Source organism: Pleurodeles waltl, chromosome 6 (assembly GCF_031143425.1).
Source record: "Pleurodeles waltl isolate 20211129_DDA chromosome 6, aPleWal1.hap1.20221129, whole genome shotgun sequence".
In the NCBI taxonomy this organism is placed as follows: Eukaryota; Metazoa; Chordata; class Amphibia; order Caudata; family Salamandridae; genus Pleurodeles; species Pleurodeles waltl.
In genome coordinates this window covers 1,703,497-1,722,638 of record NC_090445.1, presented here as the reverse complement: position 1 = coordinate 1,722,638, position 19,142 = coordinate 1,703,497, and the positions used below count along the sequence as shown (strand labels likewise).

At 49.7% G+C, this 19,142-nt stretch overlaps 1 protein-coding gene across 1 annotated transcript in view; it reads right to left on the bottom strand.

Annotated features, from left to right (window-relative positions):
- COL27A1 (collagen type XXVII alpha 1 chain) overlaps window positions 1-19,142 on the bottom strand; it is a 1,169,012-nt gene that overhangs the window by 58,991 nt on the left and 1,090,879 nt on the right. The window contains exons 55-56 of the mRNA XM_069236924.1: window positions 18,070-18,105; window positions 17,613-17,639 (exon numbers count right to left, since the gene is read on the bottom strand). Coding sequence (XP_069093025.1) covers window positions 17,613-17,639; window positions 18,070-18,105 — 63 coding nt within the window. The remainder of the gene's footprint in view (window positions 1-17,612; window positions 17,640-18,069; window positions 18,106-19,142) is intronic.

The window sequence follows — 19,142 nt, the reverse complement described above, 5'->3', positions numbered from 1 at the left end:
AAAAGAGGGTTTGGCTACCTAGGAGAGAGGATAGGCTACTAACACCTGAAGGAGCCTATCAGCAGGAGTCTCTGATGTCACCTGGTGGCACTGGCCACTCAGAGCAGTCCAGTGTGCCAGCAGCACCTCTGTTTCCAAGATGGCAGAGGTCTGGAGCACACTGGAGGAGCTCTGGACACCTCCCAGGGGAGGTGCAGGTCAGGGGAGTGGTCACTCCCCTTTCCTTTGTCCAGTTTCGCGCCAGAGCAGGGGCTAAGGGGTCCCTGAACCGGTGTAGACTGGCTTATGCAGAATTGGGCACCTCTGTGCCCAACAAAGCATTTCCAGAGGCTGGGGGAGGCTACTCCTCCCCTGCCTTCACACCATTTTCCAAAGGGAGAGGGTGTCACACCCTCTCTCAGAGGAAGTTCTTTGTTCTGCCATCCTGGGCCAGGCCTGGCTGGACCCCAGGAGGGCAGCTGCCTGTCTGAGGGGTTGGCAGCAGCAGCTGCAGTGAAACCCCAGGAAGGGCAGTTTGGCAGTACCAGGGTCTGTGCTACAGACCACTGGGATCATGGGATTGTGCCAACTATGCCAGGATGGCATAGAGGGGGCAATTCCATGATCATAGACATGTTACATGGCCATATTCAGAGTTACCATTGTGAAGCTACATATAGGTAGTGACCTATATGTAGTGCACGCGTGTAATGGTGTCCCCGCACTCACAAAGTTCAGGGAATTGGCTCTGAACAATGTGGGGGCACCTTGGCTAGTGCCAGGGTGCCCTCACACTAAGTAACTTTGCACCTAACCTTTACCAGGTAAAGGTTAGACATATAGGTGACTTATAAGTTACTTAAGTGCAGTGTAAAATGGCTGTGAAATAACGTGGACGTTATTTCACTCAGGCTGCAGTGGCAGGCCTGTGTAAGAATTGTCAGAGCTCCCTATGGGTGGCAAAAGAAATGCTGCAGCCCATAGGGATCTCCTGGAACCCCAATACCCTGGGTACCTCAGTACCATATACTAGGGAATTATAAGGGTGTTCCAGTAAGCCAATGTAAATTGGTAAAATTGGTCACTAGCCTGTTAGTGACAATTTGAAAGTAATGAGAGAGCATAACCACTGAGGTTCTGGTTAGCAGAGCCTCAGTGAGACAGTTAGGCACCACACAGGGAACATATACATGCACACCTATGAGCACTGGGGCCCTGTGTGACAGGGTCCCAGTGACACATACATATAGGCCACAAACCTATGAGCACTGGGGTCCTGACCAGCAGGATCCCAGTGACACATAACAAACATACTGAAAACATAGTGTTTTCACTATGAGCACTGAGGCCTGGCTATCAGGATCTCAGTGAGACAGTGAAAACAGTGACAAACACCCTGACATACACTCACAAACAGGCCAAAAGTGGGGGTAACAAGGCTAGAAAGAGGCTACCTTCTCACACAACCCCCCCCCAAACGAAGGACAATAAGGCTAACCTTGGCCAGTTGAGACTTTATTGTCTAAGTGGTGATAAGTAGAGAGTAGCTCTGCAATAGACTGGTTACTCCCTTTATCATCCACTATATGGTTACTTCCCTGTGGGGATGTAAACCACCCTGTTTGAAGTTTTTTAGCTAAGCAACAATGTGAAGATGTATTTTCAGAGTTTCTATCAGTAAGTTTTAGTTTAGAGCAGTGGGAATTGTCCACTGAACCTATTTGTAGTGATGGAAATGCCAGACAGGGATGCTGTCTCAGAAAAGCCATAGCTGGGCAAAAACTTTGTCCATCTGGCTGGAAGAGAGAACAGGGATGCTGTTTCTCTTGAGTTGGAGCAGGGCAGGGATGCTGTCCTATGAGCTCCACACTAGGGCAGGGATGCTGTCCTAAGTGTTGTGAGGCAGTGCAGAGTTTCTGCACTAAAGTTTCTCTGGGAGGGTTGGAGGGATGCTCCATGTTAACTAAAATGGTGCTCTTTTTCTCACCAATGTTAGTTATCCCACAGAGAGGTACTTCCACCTCAGGGAGTACAGTTTTGCCAACTGATGATTCCCTTGGAACAGGTGCCACCCCAGGAGAGGTTTCTCCCACCACAGGAATGGTATCCTGAATGGTAGGGTGGTTAGGGGATACTGTGATACCCTTTTTACCTGTTGATGGAGAGGGTTCCTGAGTTTTCAGGCCTTCTCTCCTTTGCTTTTTCATTTCAGTAGAAATGAGAGGGAACAATTCCTCAGGGATGCCCAGCATGGCTGCATGGGCATAAAACTCTACATCAGCCCAACCTGAGGCCTCTAGGTCATTACCTAAGAGACAGTCTACAGGTAAGCTAGGTGATACCACCACCTGCTTAGGGCCAGTAACTCCACCCCAACTAAACTGAATTATAGCTAAGGGAAGAAACTTAGTGGAGTTATGGACATCAATAATCTTATACTGTTGTCCAATGATGTGTTGATCAGGGTGCACTAGGTTTTCAGTCACCAAAGTGAAACTGGCACACGGAAGAACCTGAAGAAACTACAGCACATCCAAAACGGCTCCACCAGACTCATCCTGGACATTCCCTACCGCGAACATATCTCCAATCAACTAAGAGACCTCCACTGGCTCCCGATCGAGATGAGCATTAACTTCAAGATCCCCCTCCACGACCCAGGACCCACCTACCTCAACCACTGCATCACCTTCTACTCACCCACCAGACCTCTCTGCTCTGCCCAACAAGCACTAGTGACCGTACCCCACATACGGAAGACCTCGGCTAGTGGAAGATCCCCCTAGCACCTTGAGACCCTTACGGGTGAGTAGTTGCGCTTTATAAACTCTGATTTGATTTGAATAGAACCATTAGCACAGCCCTAAACGGGCCTCGACAGCAGCACACTCAACAGAACAGGCAGTGAGTAGCTGGTGACTAGAGCTGGAGCCCTGAATCATGGAGCATGAGGGTTCGGCCACGAGTCCACTTGTAGGGTAGTCACCTCCCCCTGAGAACAATACCAGACATCTGTTTACGCTTTAAGATTGTGCAAAGCCCCGGACATGCCACTTAAATAAAACTTTATAGAAGATTATCTGTTCTCATTTTTAACATGGCCTTTCAGTCTGTTTACTTTAAATATCAGCCAGCGATCACGAAGACAGCTTTAGAGCCCACTTTAAAGTGCTGCTTTATAAAGTGCTACTGTACTGATAAGAACAAAAAACACCAGCTTTAAGTGATTCTCTTAGTTTTTGTACTTCTTGTGACATTCAAGTACTGGTCATCCTGGTAAATAAACAGCCGGCTGGTAGCCCTTTCCACTGATGAGCCTCTGCTCCCTCCAGCTAGACCACAGTAGGGAAATGACTAATCAGGACCTCCCCAGTGCTTCAGCTTTTTAGCACTTTCACCAGCTCTGAACTCTGAGGGTAAAGGCAGACGCATATGAGAATCAGGAAATCCTGCCTGCCCCTGCAGTCACCTGGGTAGTTCTCTGGGAAGACACCAGCACTAGTTTTGTCATCTGGCCAGTAACTGGGGCAACAGGTCAGACACTCAGCAGGACGGGCACTCAACAGGCCGGGCACTCAACAGGCCAGACAATCAACAGGCCAGACACTCAACAGGCCGTACACTCAACAGGTCAGGCACTCAACAGGTCGGGCACTCAACAGGCCGGGCACTCAACAGGCCGGGCACTCAACAAGTCAGTCACTCAACAGGCCAGAAACTCAACAAGTCAGATACTCAACAGGCCGGGCACTCAATAGGTCAGACACGCAACATGCCGGACGCTCAACAGGCCGGACACTCAACAGGTCAGGCACTCAACAGGTCAGACACTCAACAAGTCAGATACTCAACAGGCCGGGCACTCAACAGTTTAGGCACTCAGTACGTCAGGCCCTCAACAGGTCAGGCACTCAACAGGTCAGTCTCTCAACAGGTCAGGCTCTCAACAGGTCAGACATTCAACAGATCAGACATTCAAGAGGTCAGACATTCAAGACGTCAGGCCCTCAACAGGTTAGGCACTCAACAAGTCAAGCACTCAACAGGTCAGGCTCTCAACAGGTCAGACATTCAACAGATCAGACATTCAAGAGGTCAGACATTCAAGGCGTCAGGCCCTGAACAGGTTAGGCACTCAACAAGTCAGGCACTCAACAGGTCTGGCTCTCAACAGGTCAGACATTCAACAGATCAGACATTCAAGAGGTCAGACATTCAAGACGTCAGGCCCTCAACAGGTTAGGCACTCAACAAGTCAGGCACTCAATAGGTCAGGCTCTCAACAGGTCAGGCTCTCAACAGGTCAGACATTCAACAGATCAGACATTCAAGAGGTCAGACATTCAAGACGACAGGCACTCAACAGGTCAGGCACTCAACAGGTCAGGCACTTGGTTCATAGCAGAGCTCTCTAATGCTTAGCTGTTTTATTCCTAGATCAAATAGAGAGAAGAGTTACCCCAATGTGGCACAGAAACTGGAGATTTCCCTCATTTTGAGAGGAAAGAAGATTATCCTTTTCTCTGCAGACTGAGTCCTAGCTCAGTGCGGACAGCAGAGCTTTCCCTGAATTGTCAGACAGGACGGCTAAGCACCTCCTGCAGCAGATAACAGAGCTGCACCTCCCTGTGACAAACAGGAGATTCATCCCTTGTTTAGATAACTGCCCATCACTCAAAACAGACAACAGAGCTATCCCTTAGCTATCGGACAGGGAAACAACTCCCCACTTGGCACAGACAACTGGGCAGTCCCTTCCACGTCACAGACAGCCGATCGGTCCCTCGATTGTTAAGGAATGTAGATGCAGAGCTGTGCTGGCTTCAGAGTTGTTGCTGGTTGGGTGTATACGCTTGAAGCCTCGGGCATCATATGGAATTGTGGGGTGTCCTGTTGGCTGGTGTCCTGCCATTGATTAAGTTTGTTTGACCAATGACTTTGTGTTTCACCACTGCGCATATTAGTTGCTCAATGTTCACCAGTAGCACATTGTATGTTTTGTTCAGTTTAGCCGCCTATTGGCTTGGACATGGCATTAGCCATTACTTTCTGTATCCAGTCTAGCCGCCTATTGGCTTTGACATTGCATTAGCCATTACATTCTGTATTCTGCCTATTGGCCTTGACATGCTGTATCCAGTTTAGCCGCCTATTGGCTTTGACATTGCATTAGCCATTATATTCTGTATTCTGCCTATTGGCTTTGACATGATGTATTTAGTTTAGCTGCCTATTGGCTTTGACATGATATTGCATTTTGTATTCAGCTCAGCTGCCTATTGGCTTTGACATGATATTAGACATTGCATTTTGTACTCAGCTTAGCTGCCTATTGGCTTTGACATGATATTATACATTGCATTTTGTATTCAGCTCAGCTGCCTATTGGCTTTGATATGACATTAGACATTGCATTTGATATTTAGGTTAGCTGCCTATTGCCTTTAACGTGGAGTTAGACATTGCAGTTGAGAATCCAAGCTGTATTTTTCCAAGCTGTGTTTTTCCACAAGATGAACCAAGCTGTTTTCTTCTCACAGTAGACTAGACCTGATAAGAGAGGGTACACTGGGTGTTTTTCTCTCTCCTTGAGCTTGGGAAGAGGAGCAGTCTAGGAGATCTGGCCAGTCTCCAAAGGCTTGCGTAGTTTTCCCGAGTCTGAGAGGAGGGGGCACACCTTTGTAACGGATGACACAGGCTTCAGAGAATTAGATTCGAATCTGCCTGACTTCGTGCTGGAACTAGGCGCCAGTTGCCAGCATCCCGTGTGGGTAGATGAATCTCTTTCTCGCGGCTGACAGGGGGTCATCAGCTTGCAGACCCTAGAAAGATGAAGCCGTAAATAGTTTCTCACACGGTGAAGTATTTGTTTTGCTTTGCATTCAATATCTTATAAATATAACCTGCTGTGTATATTGCAAACTGATATATTTTGTTTTCATTGAACGTGGGCTTGAAATCTACTAATCCGTCATTTACGAAATTGCGGTTGGGGAAGAATTAACAACAATAAAAGTCTTCTTTGGACTCAGAAGTGCATTCTTGATATGTTATGTAAGTGCTGAAAACGAGATAAGAGCAGAAGCACTAGAGCTGGACGGCTGGTCCTGTGACGGCTTGCTGTACACGGTGGATGCAATAAAGGGAGAAGAACTAACTTCACTGCGTATTCACTCTCTTAACAAACCACCCAGCTGAGTATGTTTGAAAGGAGATGAAATCCATCCTTTTAACAAGGCAGCAGTGTCAAATCTGGCAAGGGCTAGGTGAGGGGTGGTAAGACCCCACTGCAGAGGGTCACTCAGTCATAAATCATGACAGACTGAGGGACTCATTTACAAGAATCCGAAGCATTGGCATCAATGCGCCACATTTCTTGTGCTTCCCTAAGATCCCATAACGGCGCAATGGATGCGCTGTATTTAAAATACAGAGCTCCACCGCGCACGTTTTTACAGATGCGTCAGAAATTCTGATGTATCTGTTGGCACTAAACTGATGCATTGCTGTAATGGTGTGGTAAAAATGACGCTAGTCCAGCAATGCAAGGAGGGTCCCATTGGAAAAAGCACTGTTTCAATTTTACGCCTGCTCAGAGGAGAGGGCTCTGACGCAGTGACGTTGCGGAATGATGCGGTGAAATGCAAATTTCACTGCGTCAGTTGTATGGCTTTTCCCATGGAAACGCCTACCCTGGCGCAGGTATAATGTGACTCAACGCTTTACAAACTGACGCACAGGGCTCAATGCGTCAGTTTGTAAACTTGGACCGTGCAGTGCACTACTATCGCCACCGCTGCGCTTTTGTAAATGAGGCCCTGAGTGGGGTTGCAAGAACCGCCCCATGAAGCAGCAGTGCCGGGAAAGCCATCAAGCACAAAGTGCATCGCTACACCTAATGAAGGCAGGGAGGCTTGAGTTCCCCGTCTCCCACCGATAGCCTCGCAAGGGTAACCCACATTCAGGTACCAGGATGCCCACGATAATCTGAGTGCAAGATACCAAGGAATCTGTGAACTGCTGCCTTGTAGTAAAACTGTGCAAGATAACAAGAACAAAAGAGCCACCCTGCCTACCCACGCAGGAGAAAGTATGGCTGCCACATTACTCTCCCACCAGGAGAACGAGCGACTGCCACATTACTCCCCCACCAGGAGAACGAGCGACTGCCACATTACCCCCCCACCAGGAGAACGAGCGACTACCACATTACTCTCCAACCAGGAGAACGAATGACTGCCACATTACTCTCCCACCAGGAGAACGAGTGACTGCCACATTACCCCCCCCCCACCAGGAGAACGAATGACTGCCACATTACTCTCCCACCAGGAGAATGAGCGACTGCCACATTACTCCCCCACCAGGAGAACGAGCAACTGCCACATTACTCTCCAACCAGGAGAACGAGTGAGTGCCACATTACTCTCCCACCAGAAGAAAGAGTGGAGGTCACATTACTCTCCCACCAGGAGAATGAGGGTCTGCTAGAAAGAATGTATGCTACAACACTCTCTCAACAGGAGAATACTCTCCCACCAGGAGAACGAGCGACTGCCACATTACTCTCCCACCAGGAGAACGAGCGACTGCCACATTACTTCCCTACTAGGAGAATGAGCGACTGCCACATTACTCTCGACTGCCACATTACTCTCCCACCAGGAGAACGAGCGACTGCCACATTACTCTCCCACCAGGAGAATGAGCGACTGCCACATTACTCCCCCACCAGGAGAACGAGCAACTGCCACATTACTCTCCAACCAGGAGAACGAGTGAGTGCCACATTACTCTCCCACCAAAAGAAAGAGTGGAGGTCACATTACTCTCCCACCAGGAGAATGAGGGTCTGCTAGAAAGAATGTATGCTACAACACTCTCTCAACAGGAGAATACTGTCCCACCAGGAGAAAGAGTGGCTGCCACATTACTCTCCCACCAGGAGAACGAGCGACTGCCACATTACTCTCCCACCAGGAGAACGAGCGACTGCCACATTACTTCCCTACTAGGAGAATGAGCGACTGCCACATTACTCTCGACTGCCACATTACTCTCCCACCAGGAGAACGAGCGACGGCCACATTACTCTTCCACCAGGAGAACGAGCGAATGCCACATTACTCTCCCACCAGGAGAACGAGCTACTGCCACATTACTCTCCCACCAGAAGAAAGACTGAAGGTCACATTACTCTCCCACCAGGAGAATGAGGGTCTGCTAGAGTACTCTCCGACCTGTAGAAAGAGTGTCAGCTACAATACTCTCCCACCTGGAGAATGAATGACTGCTACAATACTCTCCCACCAGGCAAAAGGGGGCCTGCTACAATACTCTCCCATCAGGAGAAATAATATCTGCTACAATACTCTTCCACCTGTAGAAAGAATGTCTGCTACAATACTATCCACCTATAGAAAGAGTGTCTGTTACAACACTCTCCCACCAGGAGAAGGAGTGACTGCCACAATACTCTCCCACAAGGAGAAAGGGTGACTGCCACAATACTCTCCCACCAGAAGAAAGTGACTGTCACAATACTATCTCATCAGGAGAACAAGTGACTGCCACATTACTCTCCCACTAGGCGAACAAGTGACTGCCACATTACTTTCCCACCAGGAGAAAGAGTGAAGGTCACATTACTGTCCCACCAGGAGAATGAGGGTCGGCTACAATACTCTCCCATCTGTAGAAAGGGTGACTGCCGCATTACTCTCCCACCAGGAGAACGAGCGACTGCCACATTACTCCCCCACCAGGAGAACGAGCGACTGCCACATTACCCCCCCACCAGGAGAACGAGCGACTACCACATTACTCTCCAACCAGGAGAACGAATGACTGTCACATTACTCTCCCACCAGGAGAACGAGTGACTGCCACATTACCCCCCCCCCACCAGGAGAACGAATGACTGCCACATTACTCTCCCACCAGGAGAATGAGCGACTGCCACATTACTCCCCCACCAGGAGAACGAGCAACTGCCACATTACTCTCCAACCAGGAGAACGAGTGAGTGCCACATTACTCTCCCACCAGAAGAAAGAGTGGAGGTCACATTACTCTCCCACCAGGAGAATGAGGGTCTGCTAGAAAGAATGTATGCTACAACACTCTCTCAACAGGAGAACACTCTCCCACCAGGAGAACGAGCGACTGCCACATTACTCTCCCACCAGGAGAACGAGCGACTGCCACATTACTTCCCTACTAGGAGAATGAGCGACTGCCACATTACTCTCGACTGCCACATTACTCTCCCACCAGGAGAACGAGCGACTGCCACATTACTCTCCCACCAGGAGAATGAGCGACTGCCACATTACTCCCCCACCAGGAGAACGAGCAACTGCCACATTACTCTCCAACCAGGAGAACGAGTGAGTGCCACATTACTCTCCCACCAGAAGAAAGAGTGGAGGTCACATTACTCTCCCACCAGGAGAATGAGGGTCTGCTAGAAAGAATGTATGCTACAACACTCTCTCAACAGGAGAATACTGTCCCACCAGGAGAAAGAGTGGCTGCCACATTACTCTCCCACCAGGAGAACGAGCGACTGCCACATTACTCTCCCACCAGGAGAACGAGCGACTGCCACATTACTTCCCTACTAGGAGAATGAGTGACTGCCACATTACTCTCGACTGCCACATTACTCTCCCACCAGGAGAACGAGCGACGGCCACATTACTCTTCCACCAGGAGAACGAGCGAATGCCACATTACTCTCCCACCAGGAGAACGAGCTACTGCCACATTACTCTCCCACCAGAAGAAAGACTGAAGGTCACATTACTCTCCCACCAGGAGAATGAGGGTCTGCTAGAGTACTCTCCGACCTGTAGAAAGAGTGTCAGCTACAATACTCTCCCACCTGGAGAATGAATGACTGCTACAATACTCTCCCACCAGGCAAAAGGGGGCCTGCTACAATACTCTCCCATCAGGAGAAATAATATCTGCTACAATACTCTTCCACCTGTAGAAAGAATGTCTGCTACAATACTATCCACCTATAGAAAGAGTGTCTGTTACTAAACTCTCCCACCAGGAGAAGGAGTGACTGCCACAATACTCTCCCACAAGGAGAAAGGGTGACTGCCACAATACTCTCCCACCAGAAGAAAGTGACTGTCACAATACTATCTCATCAGGAGAACAAGTGACTGCCACATTACTCTCCCACTAGGCGAACAAGTGACTGCCACATTACTTTCCCACCAGGAGAAAGAGTGAAGGTCACATTACTGTCCCACCAGGAGAATGAGGGTCGGCTACAATACTCTCCCATCTGTAGAAAGGGTGACTGCCGCATTACTCTCCCACCAGGAGAAAGAGTGACTGCCACATTACCCTCCCACCAGGAGAATGAGTGACTGCCACATTACTCTCCCACCAGGAGAACGAGTGACTGCCACATTACTCTCCCACCAGGAGAACAAGTGACTGCCATATTACTCTCCCACCAGGAGAACGAGTGACTGCCACATTACTCTCCCACCAGGAGAAAGAGTGACTGCCACATTACTCTCCCACCAGAAGAAAGGGTGAAGGTCACATTACTCTCCCACCAGGAGAATGAGGGTCTGCTACAATACTCTCCCATCTGTAGAAAGGGTGTCTGCTACAATACTCTCCCATCTGTAGAAAGAATGTCTGCTACAGTACTCTCCCACCTCTAGAAAGAGTGACTGCTACGATACTTTCCCACCAGAAGAAAGAGTGGCTGCTACAGTACTCTCTCACCTGTAGAAAGAGTGTCAGCTACAATACTCTCCCACCATGAGAATGGGTGTCTGCTACAATACTCTTCCACCTGTAGAAAGAGTGTCTGCTGCAATACTATCCACCTGTAGAAAGAGTGTCTGCTACAATATGCTCCCACCTGTAGAAATAATGTATGCTACAACACTCTCTCAACAGGAGAAAGTATGTCTGCTGCAATAGCTGCAGGAGAAAGAGTAATGCTACAATACTCTCCCACCTGTAGAAAGAGTGTCTGTCACACTACTCTCACACCAGGTCAAAGAGTGACTGCCGCATTACTCTCCCATCAGGGGAAAGAGTGTATACCACAGTACTCTCCTACACGGAGAAGGAGTGATTGCCACATAACTCTCCCAATAGGAGAAAGAATGGCTGCTACAATACTCTTCTACCAGGAGAAAGAGTGCCTGCCACAATACAATCCCACCAAGAGAAAGAGTGACTGCCACATTACTCTCCCACCAGGAGAAAGAGTGACTGCAACATTACTCTCCCACCAGTAGAAAGAGTATATGCCACTTACTCTCCCACCAGGAGAAAGAGTGACTGCCACCATACTCTCCCATCAGGAGAGAGAATGACTGCTACCATACTCTCCTACCATACTCTCCTACCAGGAGAAAGAGTGGCTGCCACATTACTCACCACTATGAGAAACAGTGACTGCCACACTACTCTCCCACCAGAAGAAAGAGTGATGGCCACAAAACTCTCCCACCAGGAGAAAGGGTGATGGTCACAAAACTCTCCCACCAGGAGAAAGGGTGAGTGTCACATTACCCTCCCATAAGGAGAAAGAGTGACTGCCACAATACTCTCCTACCAGGAAAAAGAGTGATTGCCACATTACTCTCCCACCAATAGAAAGAGTGACTGTCACAATACTCTTCCACCAGACGAAAGAGTGACTGACACAATACTCTCCCACAGTAGAAAGAGTGGCTGTCACATTACTCTCACACCAGGAGAAAGAGTGACAGCAACATTGTTCTTGCACCAGTAGAAAGAGTGGCAGCCACACTAGGAGAAAGAATGACTGTTTACATACTCTCCTACCAGGAGAAAGAGTGACTGCAACATTACTCTCCATCCAGGAGAAAGTTTGACTGACACATTACTCTCCCACCAAGAGATAGAGTGACTGCAACAATATTCTCTTACCAGGTGACAGAGTGACTGCCACAGCACTCTCCCACCAGGAGAAGGAGTGGCTGCCACAGTACTCTACCACCAGGAGAGAGACTGACTGCCACGTTGCTCTGCCACAAGGAGAAAGAGTGACTCCCACATTACCCTCCAAGCAGGAGAAAGAGTGACTGACACAATACTCTCCCACCAGGAGAAAGAGTGACTGACACATTACTCTCCCACCAGGAGAAAGAGTGACTGCCACATTACTCTCCATAAGGAGAAAGAGTGACTCCCACATTATTACCCTCCCGTAAGGAGGAAGAGTGACTGTAACACTACTCTCTCACCAGGAGAAAGAGTGACTGTCACAGTACTCTCCCGCCAGGAGAAAGAGTGACTGCCACAGTACTCTTCCACCAGGAGAATGAGTGACTGCCACATTACTATCCCATAAGGAGAAAGAGGACTCCCACATTACCCTCCCATAAGGAGGAAGAGTGACTGTCACACTTTTCTCTCACCAGGAGAAAGAGTGACTGTCACAGTACTCTCCCACCAGGAGAAAGAGTGACTGCCACAGTACTCTTCCACCAGGAGAAAGGGTGACTGTCACAATACTCTCCCACCAGGCGAAAGGGTGACTTACACATTACCCTCCCACCAGGAGAAAGAGTGACTCCCACATTACCTTCTCATATGGAGAAAGAGTGACTATCACATTACTCTCCACCAGGAGAAAAAGTGACTGCCACATTACTCTCCCTTAATGAGAAACAGTGAGTGCCACATTACCCTCCCATAAGGAAAAAAGTGACTGCAGCATTACTTTCCCACCAGTAGAAAGAGTGACTGTCACAATACTCTTCCACCAGAAGAAAGAGTGACTGACACAATACTCTCCTTCAAGGAGAAAGAGTAACTACCACTTTACTCTCCCACCAGCAGAAAGAGTGACTGACACATTACTCTCACACTAGGAGAAAGAGTGACTGCAACATTGTTCTTGCACCAGTAGAAAGAGTGGCAGCCACACTAGGAGAAAGAATGACTGCTAAAATACTCTCCAACCAGGAGAAAGAGTGACTGCAACATTACTCTCCCACCAGGAGAAAGTTTGACTGACACATTACTCTCCCACCAGGAGATAGAGTGACTGCAACAATATTCTCTTACCAGGTGACAGAGTGACTGTCACAATACTCTTCCACCAGAAGAAAGAGTGACTGACACAATACTATCCTTCAAGGAGAAAGAGTAACTACCACTTTACTCTCCCACCAGCAGAAAGAGTGACTGACACATTACTCTCACACTAGGAGAAAGAGTGACTGCAACATTGTTCTTGCACCAGTAGAAAGAGTGACTCCCAAATTACCCTCCCATAAGGAGGAAGAGTGACTGTAACAGTACTCTCCCGCCAGGAGAAAGAGTGACTGTCACAGTACTCTCTGTAGGAGGCTGGCCTGGCTTGTAGTGGATACCAAGGGGTACGTACACTCTGTACCAGGTCCAGTTATCCCTTATTAGTGTAGAAGAGGTGTTTCTAGCAGCTTAGGCTGATAGAAGGTAGCTATAGCAGAGCAGCTTAGGCTGAACTAGGAGACATGCAAAGCCACTGGTGTCATATGCACAATATCATAAGAAAACACAATACGCAGATATACTAAAAATAAAGGTACTTTATTTTTATGACAATATGCCAAAGTATCTCAGTGAGTACCCTCAGTATGAGGATGCCAAATATACACAAGATATATGTACACAATACCAAAAATATGCAGTAGTAGCAAAAGGAAGTAATGCAAGCAATGTAAAGTTACAGTAGATTGCAATAGGAGCACATAGGTATAGGGGCAACACAAACCATATACTCCAAAAGTGGAATGCGAACCACGAATGGACCCCAAACCTATGTGAGCTTGTAGAGGGTCGCTGGGACTGTAAGAAAACAGTGAGGGTTAGAAAAATAGCCCACCCCAAGACCCTGAAAGGTAGGTGTAAAGTGCACCTATAACCCCCAGAGAGCACAGAAGTCGTGATAGGGGGTTTCTGCAAGGAAGACCAACACCAGAAATGCAACCAAAGTGGATTTCCGGACGAGAGTACCTGTGGAACAAGGGGACCAAGTCCAAGAGTCGCGACAAAGTCGAGATTGGGCAGATGCCCAGGAAGTGCCAGCTGAGGGTGCAAAGAAGCGCCCACCGGATAGTAGAAGCTGTGTATTCTGCAAGAACGAAGAGGACTAGGCACTTCCCCTTTGGAGGATGGATGTCCCACGTCGTGAAGAAGCTTGTAGAGGTGTTGCCACGCAGAAAGACCGCAAACAAGCCTTGCTAGCTGCAAGGGTCACGGTTAGGGTTTTTGGATGCTGTTGTGGCCCAGGAGGGACCAGGATGTCACCACTTGGATGAGGAGACAGAGGGGGCGCCCAGCAAGTCAGGGAGCCCTCACAGAAGCAGGCAGCACCCGCAGAAGTGCCGGAACAGGCACTACGAAAAGGAGTGAACCAGAGCTCACCCAAAGCCACAAAAGGGAGTCCCACGACGCCGGAGGACAACTCAGGAGGTTGTGCACTGCAGGTTAGAGTGTCGGGGACCTAGGCTTGGCTGTGCACGAAGGAAATCCTGGAAGAGTGCACAGGAGCCGGAGCAGCTGAAAATCACGCGGTACCCAGCAATGCAGTCTAGCGTGGGGAGGCAAGGACTTACCTCCAACAAACTTGGACTGCAGAGTCACTGGACTGTGGGAGTCACTTGGACAGAGTTGCTGAGTTCCAGGGACCATGCTCGTCGTGCTGAGAGGGGACCCAGAGGACCAGTGATGCAGTCTTTTGTTGCCTGCGGTTGCAAGGGGAGGATTCCGTCATCCCACAGGAGATTTCTTCAGAGCTCCTGGTGCAAGAAGGAGGCAGGCTACCCCCAGGGCATACACCACCAGGAAAGAGGCGAGAAAGCGGCAGGTTCAGCGATACAAGGTTGCAGTAGTCGTCTTTGCTACTTTGTTGCGGTTTTGCAGGCGTCCTGAGCAGTCAGCGGTCGATCCTTTGGCAGAAGGTGAAGAGAGAGATGCAGAGGAACTCGGATGAGCTCTTGCATTCGTTATCCAAAGAATTCCCCAAAGCAGAGACCCTAAATAGCCAGAAAAGGAGGGTTGGCTACCTAGGAGAGAGGATAGGCTAGCAACACCTGAAGGAGCCTATCACAAGGAGTCTCTGACGTCACCTGGTGGCACTGGCCACTCAGAGCAGTCCAGTGTGCCAGCAGCACCTCTGTTTCCAAGATGGCAGAGGTCTGGAGCACACTGGAGGAGCTCTGGGCACCTCCCCTGGGAGGTGCAGGTCAGGGGAGTGGTCACTCCCCTTTCCTTTGTCCAGTTTCGCGCCAGAGCAGGGCTGGGGGATCCCTGAACCGGTGTAGACTGGCTTATGCAGAGATGGGCACCATCTGTGCCCATGAAAGCATTTCCAGAGGCTGGGGAAGGCTACTCCTCCCCAGCCCTGACACCTTTTTCCAAAGGGAGAGGGAGTAACAACCTCTCTCTGAGGAAGTCCTTTGTTCTGCCTTCCTGGGCCAAGCCTGGCTGGACCCCAGGAGGGCAGAAACCTGTCTGAGGGGTTGGCAGCAGCAGCAGCTGCAGTGAAACCCCGGGAAAGGTAGTTTGGCAGTACCCGGGACTGGGCTGGAGACTCGGGGGATCATGGAATTGTCTCCCCAATGCCAGAATGGCATTGGGGTGACAATTCCATGATCTTAGACATTTTACATGGCCATGTTCGGAGTTACCATTGTGACGCTGTACATAGGTAGTGACCTAGGTCCAGTGCACGCGTGTAATGGTGTCCCCGCACTCACAAAGTCCGGGGAATTTGCCCTGAAGGATGTGGGGGCACCTTGGCTAGTGCCAGGGTGCCCACACACTAAGTAACTTAGCACCCAACCTTTACCAGGTAAAGGTTAGACATATAGGTGACTTATAAGTTACTTAAGTGCAGTGGTAAATGTCTGTGAAATAACGTGGACGTTATTTCACTCAGGCTACAGTGGCAGGCCTGTGTAAGAATTGTCAGAGCTCCCTATGGGTGGCAAAAGAAAAGCTGCAGCCCATAGGGATCTCCTGGAACCCTAATACCCTGGGTACCTTAGTACCATATACTAGGGAATTATAAGGGTGTTCCAGTATGCCAATGTGAATTGGTGAAATTGGTCACTAGCCTGTTAGTGACAATTTAGAAAGTAAAGAGAGAGCATAACCACTGAGGTTCTGGTTAGCAAAGCCTCAGTGAGACAGTTAGTCATCACACAGGGAACACATACAGGGCACACTTCTGAGCACTGGGGCCCTGGCTGGCACATAAACTAAAAGAACATATATACAGTGAAATTTGGGGGTAACATGCCAGGCAAGATGGTACTTTCCTACACTCTCCCGCCAGGAAAAAGAGTGACTGCCACAGTACTCTCCCACCAGAAGAAAGAGTGACTGCCACAATACTCTCCCACCACTAGAAAGAGTGAGTGCCACATTACTCTCTGACCAGGAGAAAGAGTGAGTGCCACATTGCCCTCCCATAAGGAGAAAGAGTGACTGCAACATTACTTTCCCACTGGGAGAAAGAGTGACTGACACATTAATCTCCCACCAGGAGAAAGAGTGACTCCCACATTACTTTCCCATCAGTAGAAAGAGTGACTGACACAATACTGTCCTACTGCTCTGGTTTTCATGTGTGCCCCACCCTGGCTTTGTTTAAAGCAGCTCGTCTCCTGCTGCTCTGGTTTTCATGTGCGCTGCACACTGGCTCTGTTTAAAGTAGCTCTTCTCCGGCTGCTCTGTTTTTCATGTGTGCCTCACTCTGGCTCTGTTTAAAGCAGCTCTTCTCCTGCTGCTCTTGTTTTCACTTGTGTCACACTATGCCTCAGTCTAAAGCAGCTTTTTCCCTGCTGCTCTGGTTTTCATGTGTGCCCCACCCTGGCTCTGTTTAAAGCAGCTCTTCTCCTGCTGCTCTGATTTTCATGTGTGTTCCACCATGCCTCATTTTAAAGCAGCTCTTGTTCTGCTACTGTGGTTTTCATGTGTGCCCCACCCTGGCTCTGTTTAAAGCATCTATTCTCCTGCTGTTCTGATTTTCATGTCTGTCCCACCATTCCTCATTTTAAAGTAGCTGTTCCCCAACTGCTCTGATTTTCATGTGTGCCTCACCCTGGCTCTGTTTAAAGCAGCTCTTCTCCTGCTGCTCTGGTTTTCATGTGTGCCCCACCCTGGCTCTGTTTAAAGCAGCTCTTCTCCTGCTGCTCTGGTTTTCATGTGTGCCCCACCCTGGCTCTGTTTAAAGCAGCTCTTTTCAGACTGCTCTGGTTTTCATGTGTGCCCCACCCTGACTCTGTTTAATGCACATCTTCTCCGGCTGCTCTGGTTTTCACGTGTGTCTCACCCAGGCTCAGTTTACAACAGAAGTTGCTCCTGCTGTGCTAGTTTCTATGGGTGGCTCACCCGGGCTGAGACTAAAGCAGCTCTTCTCCTGCTGTGCAGGTATCTTTTGTGCCCCACCCTGGCTCAGTTTAAGGCAGATGTCGCCCGTGCTGGTTTTCCATGCACAACTCAATGACTCAGTTTAAAGCAGACGCTGCACAGTAATGGAGCACAGACAATAATGTTGAGCAGTAACAAGGAACATTCAGGATATTTAAAACTCAAGAAGAATGAGAAAGGGAGTGTTCACTTACAAATGAGATGGCGACACCTGGAGGGCCCTGGAAGAGATAATAAGATGAGGTGTAAGGACCCGGCAGGGGCTTTACTGAGCAGAGACATGCAGAATGGGCAGCAAGCACCAGCACTGGCAGCAGGGTTCCTGCGGACTGATACACGGGTACAGCAGAGAAGGAGTATGAGTGAAGATAGGGACGTGGGGATGGGTGGAGGCAGGGAGAGGAGAGATGGATGTGGTAGGATGAAGGGTACAGTAGAGGCGATGAGGGGAGACAGGGAAGGGAAATAGGGGCAGGAGTTAGGCTGGTAAGGGCATCAGGAGGCGGCAGTGTGGAGGGTGGGTGCTGGACCAGTGTTTTTAGATGTCAAAGCCTGAAGAGAAGTGGACAGCTGAGAGTCTGCACCATTGGGGGAGGGTATGCATGGCTTAGGGGGCACTGCATGTCTGCAGCTTTTCCAGCGTGTACCTACCGGTGGTCCTGGGTGCCCTCGGGGACCAGGGGGACCCTAGAGGGAAGAAACAGAAACATTAGAAAAGCCCGTCAGACCAACTGAAGACTGAGTGCATGCCCCGCCCTCAGCTGAACTCTTCCTTCATTCCAAGGCACCCACAGTGTCCACCGCGTGAATCTGATGCCTGTTCTGCAGTTACTCAGCGGAGCTCTATTGGCCTGGACCTTCTCACAGGAACACTGTCTGACGGAGGCTCTGCCGGCAGTAACCTCGGTGGTAACACAACCGAGGCTGCTCCCACCTGGGCTTCAGACCTCATGGCCTTAACCCCCACCAGCCGACACTCTGCCAGGGGTGGTAGGGCCCTGGATGACTGAACACTACTCTGCCAGGGATGGTAGGGCCCTGGATGACTGAACACTACTCTGCCAGGGGTGGTAGGGCCCTGGATGACTGAACACTACTCTGCCAGTGGTGGTAGGGTCCTGGATGACTGAACACCACTCTGCCAGTGGTGGTAGGGTGCTGGATGACTGAACACTACTCTGCCAGTGGTGATAGGGTACTGGGTGACTGAACACCACTCTGCCAGTGGTGGTAGGGTGCTGGATGACTGAACGCTACTCTGACAGGGGTGGTAGGGCCCTGGATGACTGAACGCTACTCTGCCAGTGGTGGTAGGGCCCTGGATGACTGAACGCTACTCTGCCAGTGGTGGTAGGGCCCTGGATGACTGAACACTACTCTGCCAGGGGGAGTAGGGGGCTGGATGACTGAACACCCATCTCAATCTCCTCCATAATCTGCCCGGCCCGTGACAGAGAGGGTGGTGCCATAACTGAGGCTGGTACAATCCGTGCCCATCATGGCCTTGCACTAGAGGCACCACACACCACTCGCTTCTCCCACGTGTGGTTTGAAGGAAGCACTGGGACCTGCAGGACGTTTCTTGTGCAAAAAACCTGCTCCTCTGCAACATCGACTTCCATTAACAACCCACCTCACAACAGATTGGGCGGTGCTAACCTGAGGTCGGAAGAGAGAACGGGTCAGATGGTACTCCCCAGAGTAAAGAAGAAAGAGCATCAAGG